The sequence below is a fragment of the Salvia hispanica genome, chromosome 1, assembly GCF_029641045.1.
Source record: "Salvia hispanica isolate PSC_SH4W2 chromosome 1, Shi_PSC_v1, whole genome shotgun sequence".
Taxonomy (NCBI): Eukaryota; Viridiplantae; Streptophyta; class Magnoliopsida; order Lamiales; family Lamiaceae; genus Salvia; species Salvia hispanica.
Window position 1 is genome coordinate 25,427,514 of NC_142692.1, and position 16,854 is coordinate 25,444,367.

General features: G+C 36.7%; 3 protein-coding genes across 4 annotated transcripts; 2 read left to right on the top strand and 1 right to left on the bottom strand.

Annotated features, from left to right (window-relative positions):
- Positions 1 to 1,150: 1,150 nt before the first annotated feature.
- LOC125222440 (WRKY transcription factor 44-like) lies at positions 1,151 to 4,727 on the top strand. 2 transcript variants are annotated; one of them, XM_048125060.2, is made up of 7 exons: positions 1,151 to 1,450; positions 1,570 to 1,612; positions 2,472 to 2,694; positions 2,791 to 2,913; positions 3,104 to 3,804; positions 3,933 to 4,082; positions 4,377 to 4,727. In XM_048125060.2, the coding sequence occupies exons 3-7, from the start codon at positions 2,497 to 2,499 to the stop codon at positions 4,540 to 4,542; spliced, it is 1,338 nt and encodes a 445-aa protein (XP_047981017.1). In that variant the 5' UTR covers positions 1,151 to 1,450; positions 1,570 to 1,612; positions 2,472 to 2,496; the 3' UTR covers positions 4,543 to 4,727. The 2 variants fall into 2 exon arrangements, with proteins under 2 accessions (XP_047981017.1, XP_047981018.1); XM_048125061.2 differs by lacking the exons at positions 1,151 to 1,450; positions 1,570 to 1,612 and adding an exon at positions 1,657 to 1,779.
- A 523-nt stretch (positions 4,728 to 5,250) lies between these two features.
- Positions 5,251 to 8,418, top strand: LOC125222442 (putative serine/threonine-protein kinase PBL7). Its single transcript, XM_048125063.2, has 5 exons — positions 5,251 to 5,510; positions 6,819 to 6,985; positions 7,114 to 7,303; positions 7,379 to 7,770; positions 7,848 to 8,418. The coding sequence occupies exons 1-5, from the start codon at positions 5,426 to 5,428 to the stop codon at positions 8,172 to 8,174; spliced, it is 1,161 nt and encodes a 386-aa protein (XP_047981020.1). The 5' UTR covers positions 5,251 to 5,425; the 3' UTR covers positions 8,175 to 8,418.
- Positions 8,419 to 9,269: 851 nt separating this feature from the next.
- On the bottom strand, positions 9,270 to 14,317 carry PDE149 (integral membrane TerC family protein). The gene is made up of 14 exons (XM_048125062.2): positions 14,004 to 14,317; positions 13,745 to 13,909; positions 13,183 to 13,322; positions 13,011 to 13,087; positions 12,493 to 12,580; positions 12,297 to 12,377; positions 12,092 to 12,148; positions 11,315 to 11,396; positions 10,819 to 10,868; positions 10,487 to 10,543; positions 10,318 to 10,396; positions 9,899 to 9,957; positions 9,629 to 9,686; positions 9,270 to 9,542 (listed from the first exon to the last, which is right to left on the bottom strand). Exons 1-14 carry the CDS (start codon positions 14,146 to 14,148, stop codon positions 9,436 to 9,438), a joined length of 1,245 nt encoding a protein of 414 aa, XP_047981019.1. The 5' UTR covers positions 14,149 to 14,317; the 3' UTR covers positions 9,270 to 9,435.
- Between the last annotated feature and the right edge of the window lie 2,537 nt (positions 14,318 to 16,854).

The window sequence follows — 16,854 nt, forward strand, 5'->3', positions numbered from 1 at the left end:
GTTGTAGTACATGTTTTTATGGACGGGCATATCTTGTGATAATGTCAACTTACGGGTTGATTTGAATAGCTCGACAATTTGATAAAGTTAATCCAAAAATTACAGTCCGAATTCCCTAAATCGAGTGGCCTGCAACCCGACATGGTTGACACAAAATCAACCCGAGCCTAATAGGATTAGCCCATAAATGACTTCATTTCCATTATTTGGTTTTCAACTTATTGTTTTTTTCAAAGTTTTAGGAACAATTTTTTAAAAAAATGCATGTGAAAATATATTATGATTCACTTTTGTTATACTCATTATTTTTTTTAATTTCACTTTTTATGCTAATAAAATAAAAAATGATACTTATTTAGGAAAAAAATTGTATTCATGTCTCTCCGTATAAATAATATTCCCTCCGTCCCGCTTTAGCAGTCCAATTGACTTTTTTTGCACTCATTTTGTAAAAATGATAATAAATAGTTAAAGTGAAAAAATAATAAAGTAAAAAAGAGAATAATGTAGATAAGACTCTTATCTATATTATTCTCTTTTTTACTTTATTATTTCTCCACTTTAATTATTTATTATTATTTTTACAAAATGAGTGCAGAAAAGTCAATGGCACTGCTAAAGCGGGACGGTGGGAGTAGTAGTACCCAATTTGTATGTGTAGTCGTTATATGGAGGTATTAAAGGAATACACATACAAAACTATACACTAATTTAAAATTTTGACTTATTTAATTTTAGGAATTTCAATTAAGTATTTTTGAATTTTTAATAATTTATTTTCAATTTATATACATATCTCAATTTCAATAAGTATGTGAAATAAAATAAGAATTGGAAAAATAAAGTGGTGTGGATAAGTTGTTGGTGTTGTGGTTAAATTTTGTAGTAATATTAATGTAATCAAATACTCCGTACTATCACAGTATTGATTTTGGACTTCCAATTTTGAGTAGACACGGGCAACTCAAAAAATAGAGATTAAATAAATGTTAGGCATGGGTGTAAAGGGTAATAATAGGATAAAATGAATATGGATATGAATTGGTGGGTGGTTTTAGCACGTGCGCATTGAGTGTGCTCCAAAATTCAACTACCATTCGCAACGTTAAAAAGAGGTGATTCCACTTTTACATCAAACATAATGCATATGAAGACGATTAGCTATGCCAACTTCCATTCTATTTGTATTCCAATTAGGCCGATAATCTCAGCTAGCCCTCGCAATTAAACTCAATTAGAAGAATGAAGTTGAGGTGCGGAGACAGTTAGTTGACCCACCATCACATGCTCTTCTCTTCTCAAGCGTCGCCTTCCCCAATTCCCACATTAACAGTGTTATACACTTTTGTCGGTAGTACAAGGGCAATTTTGAAAGAGAAACTATATTTGCTATTCCATTGGAGTGGCCAATAATCGTTGTATGTAGCTGGAAGAAACAAGAGCAGAAAGGGTTCGCTACAAAATTCTCTTTTTATAAAATAAAATAAAATTTTGAGCTTATATATTATTGGCCATTGCGAATGCTTCCAATAATATTCCTTCCGTTTTAATTTCATCTTTTGAATGCAGTTTTAACATCCAATGGATGCAGATTGGCTCTATAAATCTACTTGTAAGTCATGCATTTCCCATTTTAGAGCTTGTGGCTGAGAATTATGTACCAATGAGATATGAATTTACACTTGAAAGTGATTGTTAGGGCTGTTGATTTTTTGGATTCGATTGGGCGCCTTCTATCTCTTCATTTAGATGGATATTGGAATTAGTACATTACTAAAGGTTCTTGTTTTTATTACTGCAAAAATGGCTTCAAATGATGACCTTGTGAAGATTGTTTAATCTTTTTCCAGAATGGCTTTAGGATAACCTTGAAGCAAAATGGCATATATTTAAACATGATGTTGAGCTTGTCCAAATTAGCATCATTGATCTTCCTTCTGTTGAGATGTCTCATTATGCTGCGTTTATGCTCCTGGATATTTAGCCCTTCTCCTTCATTAAGCCATGATTTATGCTCTCATATTGATATCACTTTTATTTGAAATGCAAATATGTTTGTTAGGGTCAATAGTTAGGTTAGTGTTCGGCTCTAACTGATGCAGATGCAACCTCCTAAATACAATTTACAAGAACTATAAGTAATAATGTAAATTGAAGGTGTCTGAAAAGGTTGTTAGTGGAGTCTTTCTCGAAACAGTACTTGCACGGAAATTGCACATGTATCAGTCAGGATGCTTCCATGCTCTAATTTCTTATTAATGTTCTTAGACAAAACGGGTTGAAATCTTGTTTCTTGTTTCCTTTGTCTATAGATATGTTCTCACCTTGTCAATGGAGATTATGGATGCATGATGTTTCTCATCTTAATCTTAATCTCAAAATTGATGAACATGGAGCGCTTTAATCTGCTTCTCATAAGTTTGGATTAGGATCTTATACCTGCAATCCTATTTATGACATTATTTTTGCAGGAGAGTCATAGCAGTTGCTACAGTCATGATGGAAATCGAGGAGAAAGAGAAAATCGTGATAGCCAAACCAGTTGCATGTAGACCTCGTTTCTCCAATCCGAAATCCTTATCAGTCCTTCTCTCTGTTACAACTGATGCTTCTCCACCTCCTGCTTTTACTGAAGCTGCTACAGTCATAAGACCAACAACAGTGCGCTTTAAGCCTGACAGCACTCTTGATTTGGTTGGAGCTTTTAATTATTAAAGACTACTTTCTGTTTACTTATTATGCAAACTTCTGTAATCTTTGTTGTTTCTCAAATATATATAATGACTCCAGGATGAGGCTGCGGCTTGCCATCCAACTAAAAGGGCCCTAGAATCTAACACCTCGTGCAGTGTGGTCTACAAACCAATAGCTAAGCTTGTTTCAAGGACAACAGTTTCTCTCCTGTCGAATTTGGTTAGTATATAAACTATGTTATATTATGATATGTAAGACCCACATATGTTCTTTTATACTAGTACTATTAATTAGGCCTCCTGGGAAAACACAATTCATGTAAAAATTTGTTTTATAGCTTTGGCTTACATCTTTTACCCATGCTTTTTTTTTTCATCAAGATCTTGATGTTTTCTTTTTGATCATTTAGGGGGGTAATGGTATTGCTCCTACACAAGAAGTTGGTGAGGATGGTAATAGAGTACATTCATCAAACCAAGTAACTCACCAATCCGGCACCAAATTAGACATCCATCCTGATGTCCCCACACAGTCAGAACATAGGGCAACTACTCCAGTAGAAAATCATGCTCAGGAAACCAAATTCTCAGTCCCTGCAAACATCAGGGATCGGACTTCATATGATGGTCACAATTGGCGTAAATATGGACAGAAACAGGTTAAAGGAAGTGAGTATCCTCGAAGTTACTACAAGTGTACATACCCGAACTGTCCCGTAAAAAAGAAAGTAGAAAAATCGCTTGATGGGCAGATTGCAGAGATAGTTTACAATGGTGAGCATAACCACTTAAAGCCCCAGCCACGTGATCACACTCCAGCAGATGGACACACACAGATGCCAGTTTATGATGCCACTCGGAAAGAGGTGCAAAGTCATGTGATAAATCAACAAGCTGAGGCAGTGAGAGCTCATCAAGGGGGATCAGACATTCAGGATCTTACTGAATCATCTAACCAATCAACTTTTTCCGGTACTCCACCAACCAATTATACTGTTGCATCTGCAGCATGCAATGCTGGCCCCTCAGTGTCCCATAATTCGCTGGGTGAATGTGATGAAGTTGGTAAATTTGTCGATGCAGAAGGTGGTGCCTTCAGAAGCAAAAGAACGTAAATGAATTTTCTTTTTTTAATGTTTAAGATTGCTATTTTGTGTAGCTTTATATATTAGAGATGCATTATACTAAGATACAGTACCAGACTACTTGGCCTTCTTAAACTGTTGTTTATTGCTCTAGGGAATCCGACAACCAATTACCCAGAGCAAGTATGGCTGGGGAAGCCTCATCCATTGTCGTTCAGAACCATACTGATTCTGGCATAATCGGGGATGGATACCGCTGGAGGAAGTACGGCCAGAAAGTAGTGAGGGGAAAGATGTACCCTAGGTTAGTACTTAGCACTAAATATGCTTATCTGGTTCATTTATTTCAGCATTCATAATAATACATTGAACTTGTCCGAATCATATTCCATGGAACCTGTTGAAGATGATATTTATTTATGTTTTGACCAAACAACAAGAGTTTCTTGATTAATGGAAGTTAAATGGAAATATGAGTAGTTCATTTACAAAGCTAATAGTCTAGTTAATTCCATTGTTCAATTTTCTTTACTTCCATGGTACGAATGATTTTGCAACTACTGATCCTATCATATTCATGGCATGAATGATTTTGCAGGAGTTACTACAGATGCACCAACCCGGACTGCAACGTGAGGAAGTATGTAGAGAGAACCTCTGAAGATCCAGGCACATTCATAACGACGTATGAGGGCAAACACAACCATGCCATGCCAATGAAAACTGCAAATGTAGAGGCATCCAAGACAAGTACCAAAAACTGAACCCATCCAAAGAGAAAGAAGATTTTGCTTGAACAACGAATTCATCCGATCCCAATTATTGTGTTGAGGCATGTTAACTGGGATGTAACTTAATTTGTTTTTCTGCATTTCATCATTCTCTACAATCAAACAATGTGTAACCAAATCTTAATTATTAGCTATCTTATTCTGTTTTTCTGACTTTATTGGAGATGGTTTCGGAGACTATAGTGAATCATTGAATACTTGTTTGAAAAAACTAGTGCAACGATGATTGGTCCAAAAAATGTTCTTGCTTTTCAACTGAGTTTAGTTGAAATGATAAAATACTTGTAGTATTGGGATGTGGACGGCATTGTTGAAGTTAATGGGCTCGCACTAATTTTCAATTCTCTACAGTAATGATGCCTTCAAGTTGTGGGCATAGATCCGACATCGCCTCTACATAAATGACACCCATAATAGCTACGCCTCATAAAATATTTTTAATTTCAGTATATACTATTCATTATGACAACCATAATTGCTACTGCCCACGAAATATTTTAATTTTTGTATACTAGCTATATATTTTTTTGCATTTACTATTACTTCAATACCTTATTTGTTAAATCACATATATATTTGTTTTATTACTATAATCGACCCATATTACGGCAAAGAGCTTTTCCCAAATTATTTATTTAACTCAAAAGGAAAAGGACAAAGAAAAGGCATATACTGAATTACTGATTCTTTTGGGAAATACTACTAAATTAAATTACTGATTGATGCACCTCTCTTGATTTCTCTCTCTCGAGCAGTATTCAACGTCGCATTGCAGACTGCAGCGCTCAGCCAACGCAGCAACTGTGCGTGCGTGCGTGTGTGTGTGAGAGAGAGAGAGAGACAAAGACGGCAACAAATGGGATGGTTCCCATGCTCGGGACAGTCAAAGGAAAAGCTGGGGAAGAAGAATAGGTCGCTCGATCCAGTCGAGCCCTCTTCAGGTAGGGCTTCTATAAAGATTGACTTTTTTTCACATGTTTGCTTTCAATTTTGAAATCTGTCAGCTCTTCTGAATGTTGTTGATTATGTGGGACTTCAGCATCTATCATTTCACGCTTTCCTTTCTCGATTATGTAATTTGATTTGTGGGTGTAATTGTTGATAGGCCTCGACGGAGTTGGGATTTTTTAACTGTGGCTTTCGTTTTGTTGAATTTTGGGATCTGTTAATGTTTTTGCTACCAATTATTACAAAAAAACAGAGAGATATAAGGTTTCTTGGGAGCTTTTCTTGTTTTGTTGACATCCTTTATTGACCATCAAGCATCACTTAATGCTAGGGATAAAGTTTCTATAGAAGAGTTTTTAGGATAAGCTTATAATTCTAAATATGGACCTCAAGTTGAATCACTCTGTTAAATTTGAAGGTGTCTCCTATAACTAGATATGAGCTTGAGTTCTCTATATTGACAATGAACTGAAATCTCGGGAGCAAATGATATGCGGGTCTTGTGATAAAGCTGTTACTTTTCATTATACCGTACCAGGGAAAGATGTTAGTGTTGAGTACGAGGAAATTGTTATTGAAACAACTAATGTGCTTGGCTCAGTTGGTGTTGTAATTGAAACCAGATTTATTGGCGAGTTAACTATGACACCTTATTGCATTCTTTGAAATTTGAAGAGTACTTCTGTCTTGGACAATTATATGAGACCCTATTAATCCAACGCTAATGAAGACTTGTTCTCATTCGTAAAATTAAGCGCTAACTGATGAGTATAGAGCCTGAAAGGACATGAATAGATCCACGACAATTGCTATCTAACTTGCCGGTGAGTTGGCTGGGGTCGCAGGGGGCAGCCCAATTCCTATTGTGGATAGGATTATGGTTCAATTTTTTGCCTGTATATATCCCCTCTCTCATTGTAAATTGTATCTGGTGAAATCTTTGGCATGAAGTTGCCCCCGGATGTAGTTACACATCGTATCAATTTGGGGTAAACAGTTCTTGTGTTTATTTCATTTATGTTTGTCATTATCTGTGCTTATTTCCTAACACTAACAGCTCAATAAGTATTCGGTGGAAGAAGGAGAAGTAAATGTATTTCGAAATGAGCTCTGATTCCACCACACAGCTTATTGCATGAAACAACTTATCATTATCTTCAAAAGTACTTATTTGTGCACCTGGTGTGCCTCAACATTTTCAAAGTTGCATACTTAGTTATATATCTGGATCTTTTTACCTCTTTACTTGTCTGGTATTAGTATGACATTCTTCACCTAGTATTTATCTCGTTGTCTATAAGGTAAACCCGGAGATGCCACCAAAGATGGATCGTCCAATAAAATTGCAGCCAGGACTTTTACTTTCCGTGAAATGGCAGCTGCCACAAAAAATTTCCGTGGAGAATCTTTTATAGGGGAGGGAGGCTTTGGCCGAGTGTATAAAGGACAGCTGGAAGGAACCAGTCAAGTATGTAAACAACATTGATTCTTGCCATTTTATCTTTTTAAGTACTTCCAACCCCCCCCCCCCCCCCCCCACTATTTCAATTGTTTTACCTTTTGTTAGTTTTTGAGTTTATCTCGCACATTTTGTAGGCTGTTGCAATCAAGCAACTTGATCGGAATGGCTTGCAAGGAAACAGAGAATTTCTTGTTGAAGTATTGATGCTGAGTCTGCTTGATCACCCTAACCTCGTCAATCTAATTGGATACTGTGCTGATGGGGACCAGAGACTTCTAGTTTACGAATATATGGAGCTAGGTTCTTTGGAGGACCATCTTCACGGTATGTTACTTAACCTTACCCACTGCACTTGGCACTGCTAAGGCAGTGCTAATGATTTGGACTATTACTGTGCAGATCCAATGCCTGATAAGGCAGTACTTGATTGGAACACAAGAATGAAAATTGCTGCCGGAGCAGCAAGAGGATTGGAATATTTACATGACAAAGCTAGCCCTCCTGTCATTTATCGTGATCTAAAATGCTCCAATATTTTGCTCGGTGAGGGTTATCATCCAAAGCTGTCTGATTTTGGTTTGGCTAAACTGGGACCTGTTGGGGATAACACGCATGTATCCACGAGGGTCATGGGCACCTATGGATACTGTGCACCTGAGTATGCAATGACTGGCCAGCTGACTCTCAAGTCAGATGTCTATAGCTTTGGTGTAGTTCTTCTTGAAATCATATCAGGCAGGAAAGCTGTTGACAATTCAAAGAATGGGAACGAGCACAATCTCGTCGTTTGGGTAAGTTTGTCACTTAGTACTATATTCTTGTTTCAGCAGCTTGAGTTGATTCCCTTGGACCTTTGCTATTTCTACAGGCAAGACCGATGTTCAAGGACAAGAGGAAATTCCCACAGATTGCTGATCCTGTGCTCCAAGGTCAATACCCAACGAGAGGCCTGTACCAAGCTCTCGCCATTGCGGCAATGTGCGTTCAGGAGCAGCCTAACCTGCGACCCATGATTGCAGACGTTGTCACAGCTCTGACATATCTGTCTTCACAGAAGTATGACTCTGAAACACATCCTGCTCAGAACCCTCTCTGGAAACCTTGCACTCCTCCTAGAACAAAGGGCAAAGGTGATAAGAAACGAATTGATGGAAGCATTGGCCCCAGAAGAGAACAAACTGACAACCGTTTCTGAGGTTTGTGCTATTACTTAAATAAATTTTTTCCTCGGAATTCTACTGTGAATGTATGGATTATTCTGTGTCATGCATTGTTTTCTTGGTCGTCTTCTACGTAGGGTGCATGTATTTGTTTTGGATAATTGTGTAGATGACTGGTTTTCGTACAGTTATAGATGTATATAGCTATTACTATTATTATCTGATTTGTACAATGGACCACGATAGTGTATAATGAGTGAATGACAAGATTTTATAGAATTGGATTGCTACATGAATAAATTTGATTTAAGAGATCAATATCTTGAATTTTAGTTTTTGTAATGATGCAAAGATGTTCTTAAGGAACGTGTCATCTCGTCTGCAAACTTAAGCTTAGCGTGATCCAGTAGTAAAATATGACATCGTTTAAGATGTGTATATAAATGCAAAGAGAACGAGGAGAGCAGCGTTGTATTAAGACATGGTCCATCGAGGTTAGTATCCAATTCTCTCATCAAAATGTAGAATGTCTTACATTACGATAGCAAATTTGTGAGTTAAAAGTAGAAGCAATCGTGCTTGCTTCTAAGATTACAAAGAGATGAGTTTTGCGCACAATCGATACGAAGATGAGGCTAATACTTTTATGAATTAATCGAGTGAATTTTGCGCACAGATAATAATCGATCAAATCAACATAAATCAATTGCAAAATTTATTTGAGTTTGTGTATAATATGCAGTTTAGGATCAAACACGTAGTTGATTGACTGCTGTGTAAATTTCAAAACCAACAAACTTTCAACTTGAAAGTGTGCAAGTGTATGGGCAAAATGGTGAAAGTGTGAACATTCGTTATAATGAGGTTCAATGCAACTATAATTTAAATAACAATCTCAACTGTAATCACTGCGTCATTCAATCAAATTATGTTCCGAACCTTGAAAGTTAAAAGGTCTGAGATTAATAATTGACGTGTTAGGGCAATTTTGAGTGTGGTTTGAATTGAGTTGTGGCATTTTTGTGCAAGACTTGTGTGCATAGAAGTAAATAATGAATTTAAAGAGGTGCAATTAATGAATAAATCCATAAAAAAGTCCTACTTTCTCTCCCCAAAAGACTTGCAACGAATAAGTATAAAGCGTTATAAAGCAATTGCATTAAATTCTGGCCTGGAGCTTTATTTCGTGATATCATTATTCAAATAAGAATACATATTTAGTTGGTCGACAGAAGAAGTTATTATAATCACGTAATGAAAGAGTCAATGGCGGGTAGTGAGTTCATCATCGGCTTCTCACTCTGTCGTTTCCGAGTCTGACTTCTTCAGTAAACTCAGCAAGACGCCACTCGTGAGAGATGTGGCAACCAGTCCCAGGGAAACCTCAGTAGATATATGCAAACCTGGAGAGAAGTCGGAATGAAATACATACATTAAACGAGACTACAGATATTCATGAGCTGAGCTTATTTCAATAGTAAACACTCACCAAAGAATTCTAGTATCATTTTGCACCCGATGAATCCTAAAACCACCCCAATAGCAGGCTGATTGGCAGAAATTTGGCAATGACATTAGTACGTAATAAAAGTAGCTTATGAAGACCAAATGTCATGTTATAAACTTTCGATCATATCAAAAAAATGGTACTCGTAACAAAAACTAAACCTATGACCGTGGAGTGAAATGGAGTGTACAGCCTCAAAGGTTCAAACCATGATAAACAACCTAATCTTAAACCAAGAAAGCAAAAATTCACCTGCAAATACTCCAAATCTGCCATGCCTTCTGAGATGAGTGTATAATAGGACCTTAAGCCTACAAGCCAAACAAAATTCTGATGAAGTTAGTTCCTGTCCAGAACCGTTGCACATCAAACCAGGTTCGTATGCCAGTTAGTCCAGGAAAAAGTTATCATGGTTATTTCAAAAAACGACATCTAAACTAATTTATTTTTAATGTCATCCAACCTTTTAGGATTCCATCTAAAACTTGTATAGCTTAATTTTAAGATTCAATACTACTATAACTTAAAGTTTCATATTTCTTACTTTCAGGTTTCAAAAAACTACCTCAAATTCCTGGTTTAATCAACATAGACAATAATGCCTTAACATGATAATTTTTTTTAATACAACTGCACACAATAAGGAAGGGACACAGACGGACAAGTAGTACCTAATATGGCAAAGAAGTTAGATGAAAAAACTATGAAGGGATCGCGGGTGACACCAAAAACTGCTGGTATAGAGTCCACCTGACAAGAAAAAAAATATGACAATGAAACACCAGTGATCTTTTAGCTTCCAAATGTGCATTTCGGATAGTTGAGGAATAGGACACCTACAGCAAATGCAATGTCGCTGAGTTCAATAACTGCTACTGTCAGAAGCAAAGGTGTAGCCTGTCCAAAATGTTTGACTCCTGTTAGAAACGAAGCTAGAAATCAATTTCTTAAAGAATTTATGTGCATGGGATGCTGAAAACGTGAAACACATAATACAGCTTTTAGGTCCCATTTGCAACTGTTGGAATTTGGAGATATTCAGGAGAGAGTCCAGGGACTTAATTGAAATTAGAAAAGGCTTGTGCCCAAAATTTCATGCATCAAGTGGAGAAATGTCTCAACATGAGGTGAGGTCACATTAGTTACAGTGAGATGGTGAATTGAGAACATACTTTCCAGATGCCATCCTGGATAGTAAAAAATCGATTTCCATCATAGTCAGCTGCAGATTAGACATGTGGAAGGAGTAAGAGTTATTAACTCATTAAAATAAAAGAAATCATAGATGGTGCTAGGCAGTGTTCAGCTGCCAAACAAGAACAAGATGAGGGGGGTGGGGGCAGGTTGTATGATGGGATCAGAACCAAATGCCAGTAGTGAGCTATGAGTTAAGTTTCTAGATGATATGGGGTAAGCAAAGCCATAAACAGACATAAATTAATGATATGATATCAAGCTCCAAATCAAGCACTAACCTACACTTCTATAAAAATATAATCAAATTTTACACCATGCCAAAACAGGAAAAAAATAAAAATGAAAAAGGATCTTCACGCAAGCACTCCCAGAAATGTATAAGGTGAGCTCGGGAATCAGGCATGTGCCTGGTGCTTTTACGACAAATAATTTTCCAGAAGAATAGGAAGGAAGGTGGATGAGGAACATTACAAGTTACAGGGATGAACTTCTTGCATGTCTTCACAATGATATTATCTGAAAGATCGCTATCTTCATCATCCTCACCAAATAGCTGAAAAGATAAATATAACCAGAATAAGAGAGCAGCACCAAGAAAACCTAATAAGTGACTGTCAAGTTAATAATATAAGCAATCAAAAGATATATGATTAAGCATAGGAACCGTTCTACAACATGCTAGTAATGCAGGAATGCAGCAGATAGGCAATCACATATATCCACAGAAAATGAAATCTAATTTCATGCTATTCATGGAATGTAGCGGATATTTGTTTTAGTTGCAATGGTTCCAGGGAGGGCCATAGAGTGGCCACTGCGCATGGTCAAACAACAAATGTATATATCCATCAAGTCGATTAGACCCATCTTGCTGCAGCTACCTGATATCGCTGAGAATCAGGGGGATTCCAAAAGAAACTTAAAGTTGTATGGCAGCATGATAAGATATTATCCTATGATTTTTACTGAGACACAGGACAATAGAACTTCACAATTTGTGGAGAAAGTCTTTCTGAATTTCATTCAAAGGTATCAAAAGGTGAAAGAATTAGGCTAGACTACCAGAGAAGGTAATAAGGAAGTTCTCTTCACGGCAGCCTCCAAATGATATGATTCAAATCCATCTATGTGCATAATTATATTCAAATGCAATCTCTGATTGCTAATCAGTTTTGGAACAATTTTTGGAAAGAGAAAAAAACATGAATACTGACACAATGGTGGTCCATGAACCAGAGCGGATGGTACCTTGAATGAGGAATAGAGGAGTATTGCTGCCAGAAATAGATTTACAGCTTCAAATCTCTAAAAGACAAGAGAAAGCAACTCAATAATTAGAAGAAAGCAGAAGAAATTTTTTTTGAATGGCATTGAAGATAGAGATACTGATACATTATTCATGCATTTAGTCCTCTAATTTTAGCAAGCATATACACTGAAGTTTACAACTGACCTGAAGTGTTGCTGTCCCAAGAAGTATCAATGACAATCGGAAGATTACAGCACCAGCAATACCATAAGAAAGCACGCGGTTCTATTTTCAGTAAGCATATTGAACCATCAACCAACACAAAACCAGGTAAGTATGCTACATCCAATTATCTTCTAAAGAAAAGGTCAAATGTCTTAATAGGACTATGGTGCTAGACCTGATAATTGATCGGCACTCTGAAATACTTGAATATTAGGACAAATACAAACAGATTATCCACAGATAAACTCTGCTCCAGTAGATACCTAAACATAGTCAAGCATTAAGTCATCAACAGAAATGCAAAAACACAATACAGCATTTGTGCACGGGAAATTATACTCAAACACTGAGGACATTAAAAAATTATCATGTGTCATCCTTCTGAAAGATTAAAACAACCCAGCTGTAAAAGAAAAAAACATACAGAAGATGAAATGTAATTATGAAACAAGTATGAGAAGAATAAGTTAATAAAATATTTCAATTGTATATGAGCTTGTGCACGGAGATAATTGAACTTTCAGCTACTCCATATAAGCCAAATTCTCTGATAACAAGGCCATGTTTGGAGCATATGTAAAACAGAATATAGATTACCAAAAGGGAACAATATTAATGTTTATTACTGCCCATGTGAAGAACTTGCATAGAACCAAAAGAACAGGTGTGCCACTAGAAGGTCAGTAATCATACCCAGCAAAAAACTCAGATGCCTTTCCAACTCCATCTTTCAAACCAACACCAACACCAAATACCACAGCCGAGAACACCTACAACAAAGGTTACTAAATAGACTTCAATTCACCTTATTCACGGATATAAGTCAACTTAAGCATAGCCAGAATTACAGTCAGGAAACACATACACACAAGCCCACAGTTCTTAGAGATGAAGCATAATCAGTCCTCAAAATCGTTTCTTCAGCATCAGCACGGGAGACATCATCACATGAATCCTCACGGTCACCCATGCCATTGGATGACTGATATCTAGATACATCATGAGCTGCAATATACGGGACCAATTTCAGTTAAAAAATAACAAATCAGCATAATCGTCTATGCATGCACTTCCACACATGAAAGCTGCAAAATTTTACAACCTATTGTCTTTCAGTCTGTAATTAAGATCCACAAGATATTGCATCAAGCAAAGCCACCATAAATGATGCAAAGTACAGTAATCGGGACACTTTTATATGCAAAAAACTCTCAATGAGCAGATCAACACACATACACATAACAAAAAGATGCGTATAATCATTTTTCTCCAGCCAGTTCTAATTTTAGAACAAAATTGAATCACTATTAAGTATTCAGACAGATTAACAACATGATGCTGCATATATATACTAGTATAAGAGAAACTAAATTCATCTCGGAAAGCAGATCAACACACACATACACAGAAAACTCCCGAAAGTTCACCTGTATCATCTCGCGAAATAGAAGCTTTCTCCTCATGCTCGGTCTTCCTTGCACAAGTAATTGTCGAATATTTTTTCGCATTAAGTCTTCTTGGGGCCTTGCTGCTCAGAACACCTTCTGAGATCGCTGATGTTAAATGGTACTTTCCACCACAACAACATCCACCTGAAATTATTCCAATAGAACAGGTAAAAGTCACCAACAACATCCAATGTGACAGAGAATCATTTCACATAAAAATGCATGCTTGAGATTAAACCTGAGAAATGGGGGCGAGAGCGTCGAAGAATAAACCTACTGGCGACGTTCTTAGGGCAATTGACTGGGGATGATTTAAGCAGATTGAAATCCAAATTAAAATGGATTTGGATTGAACTGGTGTGCATTGTGGAAGCCAATTTCATGGCTCGAAAATTCGTTCCTCTTTTTTCTTTATTTTTTTTCTGCAGTTAGGGTGAAGAACAGAAGTGTGGTGTTGTGGAGGTGAGGCTATGATGGAATGGGATGCCTCTGATCCCACACTGCGCCCGCCAATGAGCTAGACAACTAGTTGATTTTCCACCACAGTCCACTGTGATGCACCACACACTGCTAGATTTATGTTAGATTATGTATTTAGACCGAACATGACAAATTTATCCCTAGGGTTTGGTGTTATTATCCGAAAAGGATCTCTGCTCCACTCCTCATCCACCTCGCACAATCAAATAAAATAATATTATAACTATGAGCAATTTTAATAAGTGTAGATGGATTATTTTATTTGATTGTGAGAGATGGATAAGAAGTGGAGCAGGAGATCCTCTCCGGTTATTACCACCTTGTCCTAACAAAAAACAAAACTCACTCTAATTTTAGTTGTGCCGTCGAGATCTATTTTCACACCTACTAAAAAAAGCGAGTAACGAAGATGGAAGCACAATGTCTGCAATTTGGTGGTGCAAGAGTGTGGATTCCGTGAATTCTGCTAACCGGTGTTCATCTTTCAAGCTTTGACAAAAACTTTGAGACATAATCTTTTAACGATTTGATGAAAACAAGTATACTAAACAATGTGATAAATCGAGTAAGCTAACACTTCTAAGTTACATATCAGATGTTTATTGACATGTAGACAAGTGATGTGTAACTTCAGTTGCTAGTTGCTACGTTAATGTTTCTATCGCGGGTTTTTTTTTTCTGAAAAATTTTATCACAAAAAAATGACAACTACCTAAATAGTTGTACTACTACATTTTTTAGTAAGAGCATCGGGCGGGCTATCGTCCTCCACTGCAGCCCCACGCCATATGCGATCTCCTTCCTCCGCGCCCTATGCATCGTCCGCGGACGATGAACTATTTTTTGCATCCTTCGGCCTATCCTCCTCCCCATTGTGGGGGTAAGGAGGATAGGTCCGGACGATGCACACATTTTCTTTTTTTTTTCTTTTTTTTTAATGTTCTTCTATATATATCACTAATTTTTATACTTCATTTCATACATTTCACTCCACTCTCTTCCTCGTCTCAAATTCTTTCTAAATTCAATAATGATTTCCGACAATTTTCCATATTTGCAAGCATAAAATATAAAAAATAAATAATAAATACTGACAATAAGATTTGCCTTTAATTTGTAGTGTTTTTATATTTATTCTTGCTAATTGATATATTTGTAGACATAAAAAATAAAATAAAAATATAAAATAGAAGTTAAAATTATAGAACGAGCTATAGGGCGTCCCATTGCATGGAGATGGGATGGAAGATAAAATATTGATGTGGCGGAGGATAGGGTGTCATCCTATAGGGCGGGCTATAGGACGCCCCATTGCGTATGCTCTAAACACCTCAAACAATGTGACACATCTACTATTGATCATGTAATCATCATTCGTCTTTAAAGTTAATACTTTCTCCTTGTTATTCAAAGTGACTCATTATTAAGATAAAAACATCATTTTCTCTACTTTATTATCTCCATTTAACTAATAATTAAAGTACTGCATAAAATACGGTGTTGAATATGAAATTCTTTATTTAGAAGTATTACTATATTCCACTTTAGTGATATACTAAGAACTCAATGGTCATAGCTTAAGAGTATCTCCAACTATTTATACTAAACTCAAACTCATTTGAATGCAAATGTCATATTAAATTTTTACTTCAACCATTTATACTAAATTCAAACTTAATTATTTTTTATATTATATTTTTTTTATTCACAAAATTTGAAAAACTTTTAAGTTTTGATTTAGTATAAATCTAAGATAATTTTTTTTGAAAAAAAACCAAAAATGAGATTGATTTTGAAGCTAAGGGTATCCGCAACACTATCTCTTATCCGTCTCTTAACCGTCTCATCTCTTTACTATTCATGGGGCCCATTGTACTTTTCAGCTCATCTCTTAACTAAGAGACAACACCTGCATCCCTCCATCTCTTAACCATCTCTTAACTATTCATTCAATTTCATTTTTTATTTTGAATTCCAACAAATTCAATTAATAAAAAACACACTTCATTATAAATAAAATAAAATTACAATTTAAATACCTAAAAAAATAAAAAAGACATAATTAAAAAACTAGAAATTACAAATTGCACACTTAAACTCAAATAAAAAAAAATGGAGGCAAATAAGCAGAAGAAGGAGTTCTCTAGTGACGATCATCTAACGGTTGCCAAATTTTGCCCAAATGTGCTCCATTAGATCCTCCTGGAGTTGGGCGTGGGCGGTAGAATCACGTGTCCTTGCCCGAATAGACAACCGCTCTTGCAAAGACGGATGCACTCCCGTTCGAGGCGGACTACTTGCGGTTGAGCTTCCCGGGGTTTCAGGGTCGAACCAATTTCCCGCCTCAGGTCCTTCGTCGGCGACAATCATGTTGTGCAAGATTATGCACGTATACATGATGTCGACCATATTCTCCATAAACCACTGTCGAGCCGGGGCTTTGATAATGTTCCATCGAGCTTGGAGAACCCCGAACGCTCTCTCCACATCCTTGCGAGCAGACTCTTGCTTCTGCGCAAAAAGAGACAGCTTTTCGTCCGTAGGCCTGTTGAACGTCTTCACGAAGGTTGGCCACTTCGGATAGATGCCGTCGACAAGATAGTACCTCA

Bases quoted from the DNA above. Each gene is read 5' to 3' on its own strand.
- LOC125222442 (XM_048125063.2), top strand. From the start codon at position 5,426: ATGGGATGGTTCCCATGCTCGGGACAGTCAAAGGAAAAGCTGGGGAAG. The intron at 5,511-6,818 runs GTAGGGCTTCTA...GTTGTCTATAAG, and splicing joins TCCAGTCGAGCCCTCTTCAG to GTAAACCCGGAGATGCCACC. The intron at 7,771-7,847 runs GTAAGTTTGTCA...CTATTTCTACAG, and splicing joins AGCACAATCTCGTCGTTTGG to GCAAGACCGATGTTCAAGGA.
- LOC125222440 (XM_048125060.2), top strand. From the start codon at position 2,497: ATGATGGAAATCGAGGAGAAAGAGAAAATCGTGATAGCCAAACCAGTT. The intron at 2,914-3,103 runs GTTAGTATATAA...TTGATCATTTAG, and splicing joins TTTCTCTCCTGTCGAATTTG to GGGGGTAATGGTATTGCTCC. The intron at 3,805-3,932 runs GTAAATGAATTT...TTATTGCTCTAG, and splicing joins GCCTTCAGAAGCAAAAGAAC to GGAATCCGACAACCAATTAC.
- PDE149 (XM_048125062.2), bottom strand. From the start codon at position 14,148: ATGAAATTGGCTTCCACAATGCACACCAGTTCAATCCAAATCCATTTT. The intron at 12,581-13,010 runs GTATGATTACTG...GACTATGTTTAG, and splicing joins GCATCTGAGTTTTTTGCTGG to GTATCTACTGGAGCAGAGTT. The intron at 12,378-12,492 runs GTCTAGCACCAT...TACTGAAAATAG, and splicing joins GAGTGCCGATCAATTATCAG to AACCGCGTGCTTTCTTATGG.